This window comes from Nicotiana attenuata, unplaced genomic scaffold, assembly GCF_001879085.1.
Source record: "Nicotiana attenuata strain UT unplaced genomic scaffold, NIATTr2, whole genome shotgun sequence".
Taxonomy (NCBI): Eukaryota; Viridiplantae; Streptophyta; class Magnoliopsida; order Solanales; family Solanaceae; genus Nicotiana; species Nicotiana attenuata.
The window spans coordinates 8,336-23,761 of NW_017674571.1; the positions used below are offsets into that span (position 1 = coordinate 8,336).

Consider the following 15,426-nt stretch of genomic DNA (forward strand, 5'->3'; position numbering starts at 1 on the left):
CTTTCACTTTCATCTCATAGTTCACATCATCACTTGAGCCAACGCTCCAAGGATTTAAATATCTCATATACCTTCACAATTTGTATTTCAACTCGAGCCAACGCTCCACGAAGTTCAAAGATCAAAATTTCCTTTCACATACTCTTTACAACATATAGAAATCATCAATTAAGATGGAAGCTGTAACAAAACCAGGATATTCGCAATATAAGGACTCACGGTCATGCTAGACACCAATGTATAGATACTCGTCACCATGCCTATACATCGTACTCGACAATTAGCAAGTAGCAAATAAGACTCAACTCCTATTCCCTCAAGCTAAGGTTAGACCAAACACTTACCTCAACTTTCACGGCCAAATCAATCCACAACAACCGCATTCCCTCTCGAATTCGGCTCCAACTCAATCAAATCTATACAATAATGACTTTATAGTATCAATATATGCTAAACAAATCAAACCCAATGCCTAATTATAGATTTCCAAGCTTTCTTTCCAAAATCCCAAAATTGACCGCGGGCTCGCTTGGTCAAAACACGAGGTTCGGACCAAATTCTTATCCCGCATTCACCCACGAGCCCAAATATGTAATTTGTTTTCAAATTCGACCCCAAAACGAGGTCTAAATGAAGAAAAATCAAAAAGCCCTAATTCTACCCAAATCCCCAATTTCCACCCTTAATTTCATGTTTTAGGCTTAGGAATTCATTAGATGATGATGGAAAATGAAGAAAACGAGTTAAACAATGCTTACCCAAGAACTTTGGTGAAGAAATGCTTCAATGGACGCCTAATGACCTTGGAGAAGAAGGAGTTCATGAAAACTTAGTGAAAATCCTGTAGCTACTGTTCTGGAAATTAAATATAACTGGGCAAAAAATGTTCTATGCGATCGCGGGAAAGGGATTGCGATCGCATAGGGTAATGTCTGCTGTGTACTGCGATCGCGGATGTAAGGTTGCGATCGCATAGAGGAATAAAAAGGAAGGCTAGTTTTATACAATGCGATCGCATAGAAGGATTTCTGAACCCCCTAGGTTTGCTCTATGCGATCGCGACACCTCTTATGCGATCGCATAGAAGGAATAACTGGGCAACCAACAACAGCTATTTCGGCAACATTTTTTAGGCTAAAACCATCCCGAAACACATCCGAATCACACCCAAGCCCTCGGGGCTCCTAACCAATCACATGAACTAACTCAACAACAACCTACGAACCTAACCGTGCGATCAAGTCGCCAAAATAACATCAAAACAACGAATCAAACCTCAAAATCACAAGTTTTTCCTCAAACTTCATTAACTTTCAAATTTAGAACTTATAGTCCGAAACACGTCAAACGACATCCAATTTCACCCAAACTTCACAGAAATATCTTAAACCACATATAAGACCTGTACCGGGCGCCGGAACCAAAATACGGGCCCGATACCAACATGTTCTAACAAATTTTCATTTCAATTTTCTTCATAAATTTCAAAAAAACAATTTTACTCAAAAATTCATTTCTCGGGCTTGGGACCCCAGAATTCGATTCCGGGCATACGCCCAAGTCCCCTATTTTCCTACGGACCCTCCGGGATCGTCAAATCACGGGTCCGGGTCCGTTTACCCAAAATGTTGACCGAAGTCAAATTTACTCATTTTAATATCAAATTTTAGTATTTTCAAAGAATTTCATATTTAAGCTTTCCGGCTACGCACCCGGACTGCGCACGCAAATCGAGGCAACTACAAATGAGGTTTTCAAGGCCTCGGAAGCACAGAATGAGTAAGAGAGGTGATGACCCTTTGGGTCGTCACAACCCTGCAATCTCAAAACTCCATCATCATCTAAGGTAACATGCCTGGCACCTCCGCGCTGCATCGTGTCTCTAAGGACACACAAATGAGGATCATCACACTGCCGATCACGGATTCGCTCCTATAACGAAGAACGAGCGACCGTGCAAGCTAACACACGACTGGGCTCAGAAACATCCAGTCTCACGAACTGATTGGCTAACGCCTGAACATCTAAAGCAAGCGGCCTTTCACCGACTGGAATATAAGCAAGACTACCCATGCTGGCTGACTTCCTACTCAATGCATCGGCCACCACATTGGCCTTCCCCGGATGATATAGAATGATGATGTTATTATCCTTCAACAACTCCAACCACCTCCTCTGCCTCAAATTTAACTCCTTTTGCTTGAACAAATACTGAAGACTCTTGTGATCCGTGAACACCTCACATGCCACGCCATACAGATAATGCCTCCAAATCTTCAATGCGTGAACTATGGCTGCCAACTCCAAATCATGAACCGGATAGTTCTTCTCATGAATCTTCAACTGCCTCGAAGCATAGGCAATGATCTTGCCATCCTGCATCAACACTGCTCCAAGCCCAACACGGGAAGCATCACAATAGACTGTATAAGGCTCTGAACCTGTGGGCAAAACCAATACCGGTGCCATAGTCAGTGCTGTCTTGAGCTTCTGAAAGCTCGCCTCACACTCATCCGACCATCTGAACTGGGCACCCTTCTGGGTCAATCTAGTCATCAGGGCTGCAATGGATGAAAACCCCTCCACGAACCGTCGATAGTAGCCTGCCAAGCCCAAGAAACTCCGAATCTCTATAGCTGATGCTGGTCTAGGCCAATTCTTGACTGCCTCAATCTTCTTTGGGTCCACCTGAATACCCTCTGCTGATACGACGTGACCTAGAAATGCAACTGAACCCAACCAGAATTCACACTTCGAGAACTTAGCATATAGCTGACTATTCCTCAGAGTCTGAAGAGCCACTCTAAGGTGCTGCTCGTGCTCCTCCTGGCTGCGGGAGTATATAAATATATCATCAATGAACACTATCACGAATGAATCCAAATAAGGCCTGAACACTCGGTTCATCAAGTCTATGAAAGCTGCTGGGGCATTTATCAACCCGAATGACATAACCAAGAACTCACAATGCTCGTACCGAGTGCGGAAAGCTGTCTTAGGGACATCAGATGCCCTAATCCTCAACTGATGGTAGCCAGATCGCAAGTCAATCTTGGAAAATACCCTGGCACCCTGAAGCTGGTCGAACAAATCATCAATCCTCGGTAGTGGATACTTATTCTTGATCGTTACCTTGTTCAATTGCCGGTAATCAATACATATTCTCATTGACCTATCCTTCTTCTTGACAAATAACACCGGCGCACCCCAAGGTGAGACACTGGTCTAATGAAACCCTTCTCAAGCAAATCCTGCAACTGTTCCATTAGCTCCTTCAACTCCGGTGGGGCCATACGATATGGCAGAATAGAAATGGGCTGAGTGCCCGAAACCAGATCAATGCAGAAATCAATGTCCCTGTCGGGTGGCATACCCGGCAGGTCTGAAGGAAAAACATCAGGGAACTCATAAACAACGGGCACAGAATCGATAGAGGGAACCTCAGCACTGGAATCCCGAACATAAGCTAAATAAGCCAAACACCCCTTCTCGATCATACGCCGAGCCTTCACATATGATATAACACTGCGGGTAGAATGACCAGGAGTCCCTCTCCACTCTAAACGAGGCATACCCGGTAAATCTAAGGTCACAGTCTTGGCATGGCAGTCCAAGATAGCGTGATAGGGTGATATCCAGTCCATCCCCAATATAATATCAAAGTCGACCATATCTAAAAGCAACAAATCTACGCGAGTCTCTAGACCCCCAATCACCACAACACAAGAACGATGGACTCGATCAACCACAATGGAGTCACCCACCGGCGTAGACACATAAACAGGAATACCCAATACATCACTAGGCATGATCAAATACGGGGAAAAATAGGATGACACATACGAATACGTAGACCCCGGATCAAACAACACTGAAGCATCTCTATCACAAACCAGAACCGTACCTGTAATGACCGCATCTGAAGCCTCTGCCTCGGGACTAGCCTGAAGAGCATAACATCGGGGCTGGGCCCCACCACTCTGATCTCCCTCTCTAGGACGGCCTGCTGCTGGCTGGCCTCCACCTCTGGCGGTCTGATCTCCACCTCTATGACCTCTACCTCCACCTCTGGTACCTCTACCCCCACCTCTAGCTGGCTGGGCGGGATGTGGAGCACCTGGTGCCTGAACCATGGCACGAGAACCCTGGTGCTAAGAAACTGCTCGGTGCTCGAGGGCAAAATCTGGCAATATGGCCCATGTCACCACAAGTTTAACAAGTCCTCGGCTACTGAGTCTGCTGGCCCTGTCGACCTGAATGACCACCACGGAAACTCTGAAGCGGCGGTGCACTGATAGGAGCTGGCGGTGCACTGAATGGCTGCTGATCAGAATAGTGCGCATGAGAACCATGGCCACCTGGGGCACCCTGATAAACCTGGAGGGCTGACTGGAAAGGCCTAGAAGGCTGACCCCTATCATACGAATCTCTGCCTCCAGACGAGGCTCCACTGAATCGGCCTGACTGACGGGGCCTCTTGTCTGCTCTATGACCACCCCCCTGTGGCAATACCATCTCAATCCTCCGGGCCACATGGGCCGCCTCCTGAAAGGATATTTCGCTCCCAGCCTCTCTAGCCATTTGGAGACGAATAGGCTGAATGAGTCCATCAATAAACCGTCTCACTCTCTCCCTCTCAGTGGGAAGTATAACAAGAGCATGGCGAGCCAACTCAATAAACCTGGTCTCGTACTGGGTGACTGACATAGATCCCTGATGGAGATGCTCGAACTGCCTCCAATAGGCCTCTCGCTGAGAAATAGGGAGAAACTTCTCAAGAAATATATGTGTGAACTGCTCCCAGGTCAAGGCTGGAGATCCTGCTGGTCTAGCTAAACAAAAATCCCTCCACCAAGTCTTGGCAGACCCAGACAACCGAAATGTAGCGAAATCAACCCCATTGGTCTCAACAATACCCATGTTCCGAAGAACCTCGTGGCAGCTGTTCAAATAATCCTGAGGATCCTCGGTAGATGCACTGCTGAAGGTAGTAGTGAAGAGCTTGGTAAACCTATCCAATCTCCATAAAGCATCGGCAGACATAGCTGCCCCATCACCGGCCTGGGCTACCACACCCGGCTGAGCTGCTCCAACTGGCTGAATTGCTGGAGCCTGAACCTAGGGAGCTACCTGCTCCGGAGTACGAGTAGCAGGAGTTTGGGCCCCTCCTCCAGCCTGAGAGACGGCTGGTGCTACAGGAAGCAAGCCTGCTCGGGTAACACTCTCCATGAGACCCACAAATCGGACCAAAGCGTCCTGAAGAACTGGGGTAGCGATAAACCCCTCTGGGACCTGAGCTGGGCCCACCGGAACTGCTGGGGCTGGGGCCAGAACCTCCTCGTCAAAGTCAACCTGAGGCTCCGCCACGGGTGCTGCTGCTCGGGGCTGAGCTCTGCCCCTACCTCGGCCTCGCCCTCTGCCCCTAGCGGGAGTTTCCTGGGGCTCGGACTGCTGATCAAAAGATGAGGAAGCACGTGTTCTCGCCATCTGCGAAAGAACAGAGTAGAAATTCAATCAGCGTTGATAAACCAAACCGCACGACAAGAAAGAACAAATGTGAAACTTTTCCTAACTCGGTAGCCTCTAGGGGATAAATACAGACGTCTCCGTACCGATCCCTCAGACTCTACTAAGCTTGTCCGTGAGTTGTGAGACCTATGCAACCTAGAGCTCTGATACCAACTTGTTACGACCCGGATTTCCCACCCTCGGGAGTCGTGATGGCGCCTACTGATGAGAGCTAGGCAAGCCAACCCTTAACTACCTTTAGCATTAACCAATTTACTCATTTTAACAATTATCAGTAATATCATGAAAACAACGAAATAAAATAAATAAGCGGAAGTTTTAAATTAAAGAATCTGAACAACAAAGCGGAAAACTCAACATAAACCTCTAACCAAGGACTGGTGTCACATACTCACGAATTACTAAGAGTGCTAAATACAACCGTTTGAAAGAAAATATAACCGTTTGTCTCGAAATACATGAGATAACAGACTGAAATAAAAGATAGAAGAAACGTTGGGCCTGCGGACGCCTGCAAGGCTACCTCGGTATCTCGCTGGACTGAAGGCTAACTCCCGTGCTACTGCAGGTGCTGTCCAACACCTGGATCTGTGCAAAAGAGCACAAAGTGTAGTATCAGCACAACCGACCCCATGTGCTGGTAAGTGCCTAGCCTAACCCCGGCGAAGTAGTACGAGGCTAGACCGGACTACCACATAACCCTGTGCAGATATATATATATATATATATATATATATATATATATATATATCGAAATACATAGACAAGTACACAATATGGGAGGGGAAGCATGCTGCGGGGAAATAACAATTCCAAGTAAAAGTCGTCTAATAACGAAGGAAACAGCACAACTCATACAACAATAAGGAACAGAGATCAACAAGTGCACGGCATCACCCTTCGTGCTTTTACTCTCATCCTCACCAAGCAATAGTAAAATCAAACGTGCACGACATCACCCTTCGTGCTTTTACTCTCATTCCTCACGTATAATCAATAGAATCGGCACGGAATGGTACATCGTGCGGCACGGCATCACCCTTCGTGCTTTACTCTCTTTTCCTCACAATAAGCAAACAATGCACGGCATCACCCTTCGTTCTTTACACTCTTTCCTCACAATAAACAACAATGCACGGCATCACCCTTCGTGCTTTAACATTCTTCCTCACCCAAACAACAATCACAAACAGGGGCAAGGGAATAATAAAACAATCATAGAAATCCCGACGAGGAAACACAATTAAACAATTAAAACCCGGCAAGGGTACAGCATCTATAATCTAAACGTCCCAGCAAGGGAAAATATTCAGTAAGCAACAATATCCCGGCAAGGGAGCAATTTAAATACTCTTTCGCTTCTTTTCACTTTTGTTTCGTAATTCACTTTACCACTTGAGCCAATGCTCCAAAGGGTTCAATCGTTTCATATACTTTCACAATTGAAATATAACTTGAGTCAATGCTCCTCGATGTTCAAAGGACACAACTTACTTCCACAAACTTTTCACAACCAATAGGAATCACCACCAAGTCATAAGAAGTACAACGAAATCAAGGTATTAATAATTTAAGGACTCACGGTCATGCTAGACACCAACTTATAGATACTCGTCACCATGCCTATACGCCGTACACAACAAGAAGCAATTAGCAAATAAGACTCAACTCCTAGTCCCTTAAGCTAGGGTTAAACCAAACACTTACCTCAAACTTCCACGGCCAATTCAATCCTCAATAACCGCCTTTCCCTCGAATTCCAAATCAATTGTATCTATACAATAATGACTTCATTACATCAATAAATGCTAAACAACACGAACCCAATGTCTAATTATAGCTTTTTCATCATATTTCCCATAAAGGTCAAAAATGCCCCCGGCCCACGTGGTCAAAACCGGAAGTTCGAACCAAAACCCGATTACCCATTCCCCCACGAACTCAAATATATAATTTGTTTTGAAATCAGACCTCAAATTGAGGTTCAAATCCCCAATTTTTGAAAAAACCTAGGTTCTACCCAAAATACCCAATTTCCCCATGAAAATCTTTGATTTGAAGTTGAAATTATGTTAAAAGATGTTAAGGAGTGAAGAAAATGAGTTAGAAATCACTTACCAATCGCCTCTTATGTTTTGGGGTTTTGAAAAGTGTAAAATAACTGAAATTCCCGTTTATTTATACCCCTCTGAAGCTCCATGTGCGGACCGTGCAAAAAGGACCGCGGTCGCACAAGCCTCGTGAAGACCTGCGGATCTTTGCCCCGTGCGGACCGCACAAAGCCGACCGCGGCCGCACAGCATCCACCGCGGACCGCTCAAAGGCGACCGCGGCCGCACGCGATTTCTCGCTGACCGCGCTAGAGGGTTCAGAGACCTGCAATATCCCCTGAACCTGCAACATCTGATCTTTTAAGTCTAAGGCATGCCGGAACCTACTCGAAACTCACCCGAGCCCTCGAAACTCCAACCCAAGTATGCACACAACCTCAAAAACATCCTACAGACTTATTCGCGCGATCAAATTGCCAAAATAACATCATAAATATCAAATTAAGCCTCAAAGTCCATGATTTCTTTCAAATGTCATGAAACATCAAACTTTCTATTTTAAGTCCGAAACGCGTCAAACGACGTCCATTTTCAACCAAACTTTACAGAAAGTGCTTAAACCATATATAAGACCGGTACTGGGCGCCGGAACCAAAATACGGGCACGATACCAACACGTTCTAATCAAATTTCATTTCCAATTTCCTTAAATATTTTCAGAAAATAGTTTTACTCAAAAATTCATTTCTCGGGCTTGGGACCTTGGAATTCGCTTTCGGGCATACGCCCAAGTCCCATATTTTCCTACGGACCCTCCTGGACTGTCAAATCACGGGTCCGGGTCCGTTTACCCAAAATGTTGACCGAAGTCAAATTTATTCATTTTATCATCAACACTTAGCATTTTTCACAGAATTTCATATTTAAGTTTTCCGGTTACGCGCCCGGACTGCGCACACAAATCGAGGCGACCCTAAATGAGGTTTTCAAGGCCTCGAAAGCACAGAATGAATAAAAAAACAAGTGGTGACCCTTTGGGTCGTCACAATATAATAGCGCCATTAAGTAGAGAAAATATCTCTATTTTCTCTTTCCCCTTTCTGATATTAATACATGCCCCATTAAGCTTTGTTAATATACGTATTATTTTTTTATTTACTACCACACGTGCAAAGATTTTAATTCATATAACAGTTAAACTTTGTACGTGAGATCAACCACCCAAAAAATAGTTTGCGTACGAGAGATGACTCATTCATGATAAGGAGCCATCAATATTGAATTTTTTTTGCTCAATCCAGTGAGAGAAAGAAGAACGTCTTTAATTTCCTTTTTTCTCTGTTCATATTGGTTTTGTTGTTTGTGAGGTATTGGAAAACAAAAAGTGGATTACTGAGTACAGTAAAAGATTTCACGTGAGGGGAAAGGTGTCAGTCATAGTGAGCTCGTGAATTCCACATTTCATTTTCTACCCTTATCCAGTTATAGGAGAGGAGTCTTAGAATAATATTAAAATTATTTCCGCGTGATTTATAATTTATGGGTTCAAACGATAAAATTAACTATTAATATTTGCATTCGAATAAGCTACGTACATCATATTTTTTTGGGGTGCGATCATTCTTCGAATCTTATGTAAATATAAAATATTTCGTGCACTTAAATGTTATTTTACCATTATCCAGTTATACACAGGCATAACAACCTGTGCTTGTACTATGTGAATATTAAAAAAATAAATTTTGGAGGACATGTTAATAGACGTGGAGCCAGAATTTAAATTTATAAATTTAATTGAGATTGTATTTCATTTAAGTTATTGAGTTCCAAATTAATAGTTTGTATATTAATAAATATGTGAAATAAATATAAAATAGGGACCAAATTATTGAATTCAGCCAAACCCGTAAGAATATGCTAGATCTGCCCTTGCATGTTGGTCCGTGAATAGTAAAAGGGGAAACGAGATCCTGTCCTTCAAGTGTACAAGGAAAAGTTGCAGTAATTTTGTACTCTTCTGAATTACCCCTAAGATCTAGATTTTAAGAGTTAATTTGGTATAATTCAAAAGGAAATAAATAGAGTAAATTGGAATTAATATCTTTGAGGTATGCTAATTACATTTGTAATTCGAGAATACAACTCCGTGTAGGTTTACTAACAACTCGTTTGGAAGGTTGTTACATATTATATTATATCTTATTGTTACTTTAAATATAATATTTTTTAAAATTTTATTGAATTGTATGGTTAGATATATAGTTGTTAGATAATTTAAAATTTTAAGTGACTAAAACCAGGAAAAATAAATGAACAGAAATGGCAGAATTATATTCCGAGCCCACAAATTCCTTGTGTGTCCTTAAAGAATCTTATCCCCTCACTGTTGCCCAAGGTTAACGGCTAAATTCTTCCCAGGATAGAACGGAACTTTCCAACTTAGCGGTAGCGGCACTTCAAACCACTAAGTTATCAGCGAACTCAAAATAATGGTGGAAATCACACGACTTTGACTTACTTTGTTTTGAAAGTAATGATGCAAAAAGAAGAAGGAGATGAAGCAGAAGATTTCAGGATGAAAAATTCTGAAGGAATGGCTGCTTATTTATAGCCAACGAATTATGGATTGAAAGGGTGTGAAAGTGGCTGTTCACACTTCAGGTGGCTATTCGTGAAATGCAGCCTCTCTTTGGTGGCTATTCGTGAAACAACCTCTCTTTGGTGGCTGTTTAATTAACGCGGGAAAATTAAAGACGGAAATTAATTAATTTAACGTTACTAATAACGGTCATTCAAAATATTAATATAAAATTAATTAATTTCATTTTATTGGTCCAAAAAATTAAGTCATTCAATCATATCAGTTGACCGAATCCGAAGCCGAAGACGGCGCGAGGCCCCTTCCTCTTAGCTCCTTTTAAGAGCTTAAGGAAGTGCTTCTATATTTAAACCCAACAAAATACTTGTCTTTAACCAATGAGGGACAAAGTGCAAAAGCCAAAGTTGCCTTTCCACCTTCTTTCCTCATTTCCCATTCACACTACCACTTCAACCACAACAATCCCCCACATGAATGGGGAATGATGAACATGCATGAAAAATTTTGTGTGATTCGCAACTAAGGATTAATTGCGTCGAGATAAGTAGGTTTTCCTTTGAACTTTCCGTAGTGAGCATATATCGGATATACTCGGTCAATCGGTAGATTTGATATCTTTGAACCGTCAAGCTTTAGTGTATACCTAGACAACATATGTCACACAATTAATCCTTATCCATCTTTTGGTTCTCATTGTTGTGTTCGTTTTAGCCATGAACACCGCCTGGTTTCATAAGTGCATAAAGAATTCGCCTTACAACATTCTCTTTGAAGTGGCTTACACTTCACACTTATATAGGTGATTCCTAAACGTGTTATCCCGTAGATACCCTATTTGATATACCCCATATCAAACTTAGAAATCATTAAAAAGTCCTAACGTTTTATCCTTGGTACTGAACATTGTCTGCATCACGAGAATGGACCAAAATTTTATTTGACAATGTTGAACCGTCACTAATGACTTTGTTTGATCTCCTTGAACCTAGATCTTGGGATCTCCAGTCTTCTAGGTAGAGTTACCGCCATAGTGATTTGTCCTCGGCCATAGTCCCATTCCCTTTGATGACTTCTCAACTCCCTCTCTAGTTAGGCCTTTTGTAAGCAGATCCGCCACATTATCCTTTGATCTTACATAATCAATAGTGATAATTCCACTAGAAAGTAGTTGTCTAACGCTATTATGCCTTCGTCGAATGTGACGAGATTTCCCGTTATACATAACGCTCCCAGCCCTTCCTATTGCTGCTTGACTGTCGCAATGTATGCATACATGTGCCAAAGGTTTGGGCCAAAAAGGAATGTCTTCTAAGAAATCCCGGAGCCATTCAGCTTCTTCACCGGCCTTGTCTAAAGCTATAAACTCAGACTCTATTGTAGAGCGAGCGATGCATGTCTGTTTGGACGACTTCCAAGACACTGCTCCCCCACCAATAGTAAAAACGTATCCACTTGTGGATTTTGTTTCCGTTGATCCGGTGATCCAATTTGCATCACTATATCCCTCAATAACTGCGGGATAATTATCGTAATGCACTGCATAGTCTAGAGTATATTTCAAATATCCCAAGACTCGTTTTATTGCTATCCAATGAGCTTGGTGGGATTACTTGTGTATCGACTAAGCTTGCTTATTGCACAAGCTATATCAGGTCGTGTACAATTCATAATGTACATCAAACTTCCCAATACTCGAGCATATTCAATTGAGATTTGCTTTCACCTTTATTCTTTGCAAGAATATGGTTTAAATTAATTGGCGTTTTTGCTTCTTTAAATTTCAAATATTTGAACTTTTCAAGAACCATTTTAATATAATGAGATTGAGACAAAGCTAGACCTTGAGGAGTCTGTAGGATCTTGATTCCCAAAATTAAATCTGCAACTCCTAAGTCTTTCATATCAAATTTACTAGTAAGCATGCGCTTAGTAGCATTTATGTTAGCAATATCGTTACTCATTATCAACATATCATCCACATATAAACAAACAATGACTATTTGATTTGGAGTATTCTTAATGTAAACACATTTGTCACACTCATTGATCTTGAAACCATTTGACAACATTGTTTGGTCAAATTTCGCATGCCATTGTTTTGGTGCTTGTTTTAGTCCGTAAAGTGACTTAACAAGTCGACACACCTTCTTTTCTTTTCCGGAGACTACAAACCCTTCAGGTTGTTCCATATAGATTTCTTCCTCTAAATCCCCATTTAAGAAGGCCGTCTTTACATCCATCTGATGGATTTGAAGGCCATACACGGCGGCTAACGCTATTAACACCCGGATAGATGTAATCCTTGTTACCGGCGAGTATGTGTCAAAGTAATCAAGACCTTCTCGTTGTCTAAACCCTTGAACAGATAATCTTGCCTTATATTTGTCAATAGTACCATCAGCTTTCATTTTCCTTTTGAAAATCCATTTAGAACCCAAAGGTTTATTTCCCGGAGGAAGATCAACCAATTCCCAGGTATGATTACTTAATATGGATTCTATCTCACTATTGACTGCCTCTTTCCAATACTGTGCTCCGAGGAAGACATTGCTTCTTTGAACGTTTGAGGCTCATTCTCAAATAAGAATGGCAGAAAATCTGGTCCAAAGGAAGTAGCTATCCTTTGACGTTTACTACGTCTTGGATTTTCTTCATCAAACGAACTTTCCTTTGCTTCTTCCCGAGGTCGATTAGATTTTTCATTAGACGACTCACATTCCATTTTATACGGATAAATATTCTCAAAAAATTCAACATTATCCGATTCAATTACCGTATTAATATAAATGTCGGGATTTTCTGATTTATGAACCAGAAACCGGTATGCCTTACTATTTGTTGCATATCCTACGAAAACGCAATCAACGGTTTTTGGTTCAATTTTTACCCTTTTGGGTTTAGGAACTTGCACTTTAGCCGAACACCCCCACACTTTAAAATATTTTAAGTTAGGTTTCCTTCCTTTTCATTTTTCATATGGAATGGATTGTGTTTTGCTATGGGGAACTCATTCAGTATTTGATTAGCTGTAAGAATAGCTTTCCCCCCACAAGTTCTAAGGTAAACCAGAACTTATTAATAAGGCGTTCATCATCTCCTTTAATGTTCTATTCTTTCTTTCTGCAATTCCATTAGATTGCGTGAGTAAGGGGCAGTTGTTTGGTGAATAATGCCATTTTCCAAACATATTTTTTCAAAAGGAGATTCATATTCCCCGCCTCCATCACTTCTTATCATTTTAATCTTTTTGTTTAATTGCATTTCAACTTCATTTTTGTATTGCTTGAATGCGTCTATTGCTTCATCTTTACTATTAAGTAAATAAATATAGCAATATCTAGTACTGTCATCAATAAAAGTTATGAAATACTTTTTTCCACCGTGAGATGGTATTGACTTCATATCGTAAATATCCGTATGAATTAAGTCTAAAGGATTTGAATTCCTTTCAACTGACTTATAAGGATGCTTAACATACTTTGATTCCACATATATTTGATATTTCGAGTTATTGCATTCAAACTTAGGTAATACTCCCAAATTAATCATTTTTCGCAAAGTTTTGAAGTTGACGTGGCCTAAACGTTCATGCCATAAATTATTTGACTCAAGCAAGTAAGAAGAAGCTGAAATTTTATTCATATAAATGGCAATTACATTGAGCTTAAAAAGGCCCTCAGTCAGGTAACATTTTCCTACATACATTTCATTCTTACTAATTACAACCTTGTCGGAAACAAAAATACACTTAAAGCCATTCTTGACTAGAAGTGATGTTGAGACTAAATTCTTCTGCATTTCAGGAACATGAAGAACATCTTTTAGAGTCACAATCTTTCCCGAAGTCATCTTCAAAGCCACCTTGCCCATTCCTTCAATTTTTGCAGTAGCGGAGTTTGCCATAAACACTGTCTTATCGGGTCCAGCGGAAGCATAAGAATAGCACAAACATGTCGAGTTTCTCCTGAATCAATCCACCATTCTCTAGGATTTCCGACTAGGCTGCATTCTGAAAACATGGCACATAGGTCGTCTATTTCATCATTCTTCTCAATCATGTTTGCTTGTCTTTTCTTCTTGTCCTTCTTTGATGTACGATATTCAGTAGCCTTGTGTCCAAACTTTCCACAGTTGTGGCAATTACCTTTGAACCTCTTCTTGCTTGGATAATTCGTCGATCCAGACGGCTTCTTTCTCTTTTTACTCGTTGAAGCTTCCTCAACAATATTTGCACCCATTATTGTTGAATTTCCACGAGATTTCTTCTCAGCAGCCTTGTTGTCCTCTTCAATCCGTAGACGAACAATAAGGTCTTCAAGCGTCATCTCCTTGCGCTTATGTTTCAAGTAATTCTTAAAGTCCTTCCACAGCGGAGACAGCTTTTCAATAAACGCCGCAACTTGAAACGCTTCATTTTTGACCATACCTTCAATCATAAATTTATAATTAGAACAATAATTAATATCTTGAATAAAAATATTAACTCGTTTTATACCTTCAGCAAGGAGGTCATGAACAATAACTTGCAATTCTTGGACTTGCGTTATGACAGATTTACCGTCAATTTTGAAATCCAGAAATTTGACGGCCACAAACTTCTTAAGTCCAGCATCTTCAGTTTTGTACTTCTTTTCAAGAGCATTCCATAATTCTCTTGATGTTTTCATGACGTTATAAACGTTGTACAAGCCATCTTCCAGCCCACTTAAAATGTAATTTTTGCACAGAAAATCATAGTGCTTCCAAGCCTCAGTAACAAGGAAGCGCTCGTTGTCAGGGGTTCCTTCAGGCACGACTGGAACATCCTCTTGAATGAACCTTTGCAGACTTAGAGTGGTTAGATAAAAGAACATCTTTTGCTGCCATCTCTTAAAGTCAACACCAGAAAATTTTCCAGGCTTTTCCGCTGGTGGCATCGCCGTTGCAGGTGCAGTAGGACGGCTAGGACCTGGCATCCTTGAAACTGTGTTAGCAGTAACAGTCACAACAGGTTCAATTTGTTCCTCCCCGTTAGTCATTTCTGTCAATATGACACAAACAGGTTCAGTAAATGGTGAAGTATTTAATCCTTCAACCCAAAACAACACAGCGAAGAGATTATTCTTCAAACTGATTTTAACAAAGTGAAGAGATTATTCTTCAAACTTATTAGGAGAGTCACTTAAAAAATCAGAACAGCAAAGATATGTATAAACAATAAGATTCTTTAAGCTTGTTAGATAATCTGAAATTTTAAGTGACTAAAAC

At 41.3% G+C, this 15,426-nt stretch overlaps 1 protein-coding gene across 1 annotated transcript; it reads right to left on the reverse strand.

Moving 5' to 3' along the window:
* Positions 1-14,030: 14,030 nt before the first annotated feature.
* Positions 14,031-15,197, reverse strand: LOC109218918. The gene is made up of 2 exons (XM_019383312.1): positions 14,675-15,197; positions 14,031-14,605 (listed from the first exon to the last, which is right to left on the reverse strand). The coding sequence occupies exons 1-2, from the start codon at positions 15,195-15,197 to the stop codon at positions 14,031-14,033; spliced, it is 1,098 nt and encodes a 365-aa protein (XP_019238857.1).
* Positions 15,198-15,426: the final 229 nt, after the last annotated feature.

Bases quoted from the DNA above. Each gene is read 5' to 3' on its own strand.
- LOC109218918 (XM_019383312.1), bottom strand. From the start codon at position 15,197: ATGACTAACGGGGAGGAACAAATTGAACCTGTTGTGACTGTTACTGCT. The intron at 14,606-14,674 runs GTATAAAACGAG...TTATGATTGAAG, and splicing joins TCATGACCTCCTTGCTGAAG to GTATGGTCAAAAATGAAGCG.